We start from the raw sequence: 3347 nt of genomic DNA on the forward strand, positions 1-3347 counted from the left end.
CCGAGAACAGACTATCTTCAGATCTCCAGATATAGGCTGTCCATACAAACTTTGCACTCGTCACTTTGATTTATTTTGAGATAAATAAAAATTATTACACACTGTATCTAGTCCCATTTTTCTTCAACTTAGTCAAAGTCAGAACTCAGTTTAACTCCTGGTACATTTCATGGTCATTCCTTGTTATTTATGGCAACTACCCCAAAGGTAAGTTATTGTACTTCAAAATACCACTCAGACCCATCTCTTAAAATCAAATTAGTTATCTAAAATATTTTTTAATGTTTTGATTGTCTAAATTAATTGTTAAATTATGTTTCAGTAGCAGCGCGAGTGTATATCTTATTTAAACTTTGATGTGTATATATTTATGGGCTAAAAGCCGGTGAAGCAATGAAACCAATAGGCCTAATAGATTGCAGATGTGTGATTATTCTCTCTATATTTACATCCGTCTTTGTCTAGTAAGAATTTAAATATTTTGACCAAATGAGGGGTTCCGATATTAAACTAAAGGCCTCCTGGGCTCTGATATTGGCAGACAAAAATTGATTTAAAAATACTATTATTTATATGCTTCTAATGAAAAACCTGTAAAGTGCCAATTACGAGATATCTAGAAATAAAAACATCTGCGTTCTAGTGTAACTGTTATAACTACTAGAGGACATCCCCCCAGTGGGGCAGCGGTAAGTTTCAGACTTACACTGCTAAAACCCAGGGTTTAATTCTGTGTTGTGGACACAGCAGATAGTCCAATGTGGCTTTACTATAAAACAAACTATTGGGCCTATTGATTTAATTGCTTCGCCGTCTTTTGGCGTTTAAAGCCATACACTAAATGTTTTGTACTGGGTAAAAACAAATAGCATTTACAAAACAAGTTTTTGTATGCTAACATCTTTAGCCCAACTGACGAGTTCTGGTGGTCAACGAAAAGCTTCCAGTGTGACAGAAAAACAAAACAACATATGATTAAAATATTGTTTTTAAATGTCTATAATTTTGCCGTAATGAACTAATGAATAGGAATGTAAAATACTCTGTAGTTAAGTTCGATTTTTATGATTTTACTAGCTGGAGTACCGTTCGTTGGATGAGCGAAACAAAAACTTGTTTATAATAAAGGATGGGAAATTGTGCTTCTATTTTTTCTGAACGTAATAAACATTAAAAATGCATAAAGGTACCAATATTGAACAGAAAGACATACCGTTTTCAAAAATTCTATCAATATGAAATTAGATGGGGGTCCATCCTCTCATATCATCTTGTATCACTGTGTCAAGTTTGGTGCTGATTGATCAAGAACTGTGAAGCGTATAAGGAACATATACACATACATATTGATGTGTATTTAAATAGATAGATTAGACATATTAGTTTGATTTATATAACTGTAAACTTTATCTTTACTGTCTTTTTCTTTTTTAATTCACGAGCTGTATCACGTTAACCAATGAGGCGCGCTTTGTTTTGAGCGCAGACGATTAATATTAGTAGTTAGCGGGTTTATTCTGTAGGCCTATGTGTAGCAATACTATAAAGTCTTAATAGAGTTATTAGTAAGTATTCGTGGTTTATTTCGTTCACACTTGTAGTCTTTTGTATAATTTATATCTATCTAAGAAAAATTGGCTTTTCTTCATGGTTTTGATTATGAAATTAGCTTTATAAATTTTTAAAATCAAGTATAAAATTCATGTAAATTAGTCGATTACTAATACTAGATTAGGGCTAGTAGTAGTAAGTTGCTTATATTGGAAAATAACACATAGGCTAATGTCATTGTAATTCTCTGGAGCCTAAAGTTATATCTTAAATTTGGTCATACTCTAATCATAATTAAAACAGCTTATTGCTAACACCACAACACATACTGGAAGTCAACTATAAAGATAAAGTCTTGATATATGATAACGTAACTGTTATTGTTAGTTTGTTCTTTGTTTTTTTTTTCATTTTCATGCTTTATTAAACTCTATACAACCTAACGTGTTGTTAGGCCTGCTAGGCTTTGATTTAACACTACTAAGTAATAAAATCGGCAAGTTCGTGGTTTAGATCTAACGCACACCTAAAATATATAATTTTTGTAAAATATAAATGTTAATTGCAGTTTGGAGTTTAAGAATAATCTTCAAAATACAACAGTGTATTATACCTACAAATATATGATTATAACTAATGTTTAGCCTACATGCATAGATATACATAGTATTGGCACTCGTTAAAGTAGAGCAGTATGCTTATCGATAAGGAAAGAAATGGCAGCATGACATACGTGCAAAAACAAATTCTACTGCTGAAAAACACCTTACTCACACCTCCTTGGTTTCAGTGTCTCTGCAATTATAGCGCGACTATATTTCATATAATTTCAAACACCAATCTAATTTTCTAACACCCCCTCCTCAGTGCATGCATACTGGCACCTTTTCCAAGCCATCCTAGACACTGAGTAAGCTTAACTTTTAGATTAAGCTTCAGTTAATTATTATGGTCTTCTTCCCATTTCTGAGGGTTGTCGACTATGATTCTTCATTGTTTCCCATTCCTCTCTGCATTCACCAGTTTTCTTTATTTGATTATATTTCTCATCTCCAATCCATTTTTGAAGTCACCTATGAGTTTCTGCCTCCCTCTGGCTTTACTTTCTTAAGAAACTTTGCTAAATGTCCCTCAGATCTAATTATTTATCTATTGTCGTTCACATTCTAACACTTACTCATTATTTATCTTGGGTCTTAGCACTTTATTAAAATTAAGTTAGGTATAATCTAGATGACTTGTTGTTTTGAAATATGATATAATAAATGCTAATTCACGGTAATTTGAGTAAGATGTATATTTTTTTTTCCAGGTAATACAAAATCATGACCAGTTCTAGCGATAGTAGTAAGTATTTAATTAATTTTTAAAGTTTTTCTCTCTTTTTGCCACAAAACTATGATAATTATTTTATTTCAATTCTAATTTTAAAATTTTCATAATGTCTTTTTTTTCCAGCATAATTTTAACATTTAGGTTTCTAAACACAGTTATGATTCAATTCTTTAATTAAAAAGGACTGATTTTTGTATTAAGCACAAAGCTACACAGTAGGCTATCTGTGCCGTGCCCAACACACGTATCGAAACATAGTTTTTAGAATTATGAGCCTTCAGATTTACCACTGGAATGGGGGTGAGGGGCAATTAAAAAGGAAACTGTGTGAAGTTCTAAAATTCTTTAATAATAAAATTTAGTTTCGGGCAAGTAATCTGTCGTTGGGAGGTTTTTTTTTATAAATATTTAGTAGAAAGTAATGTAAGATCCAGTCCACGTAACAATATCAAGTTAATTTA

General features: G+C 31.6%; 1 protein-coding gene across 1 annotated transcript in view; it reads left to right on the top strand.

Moving 5' to 3' along the window:
* Window positions 1-16: 16 nt before the first annotated feature.
* Window positions 17-3347, top strand: part of LOC106470468 (zinc finger CW-type PWWP domain protein 1-like) — a 26869-nt gene continuing 23538 nt past the window's right edge. The window contains exons 1-2 of the mRNA XM_022399079.1: window positions 17-207; window positions 2864-2898. Coding sequence (XP_022254787.1) covers window positions 2877-2898 — 22 coding nt within the window. The 5' untranslated portion in view covers window positions 17-207; window positions 2864-2876. The remainder of the gene's footprint in view (window positions 208-2863; window positions 2899-3347) is intronic.

The sequence above is a fragment of the Limulus polyphemus genome, unplaced genomic scaffold (genome assembly GCF_000517525.1).
Source record: "Limulus polyphemus unplaced genomic scaffold, Limulus_polyphemus-2.1.2 Scaffold4024, whole genome shotgun sequence".
NCBI classification, from domain to species: Eukaryota; Metazoa; Arthropoda; class Merostomata; order Xiphosura; family Limulidae; genus Limulus; species Limulus polyphemus.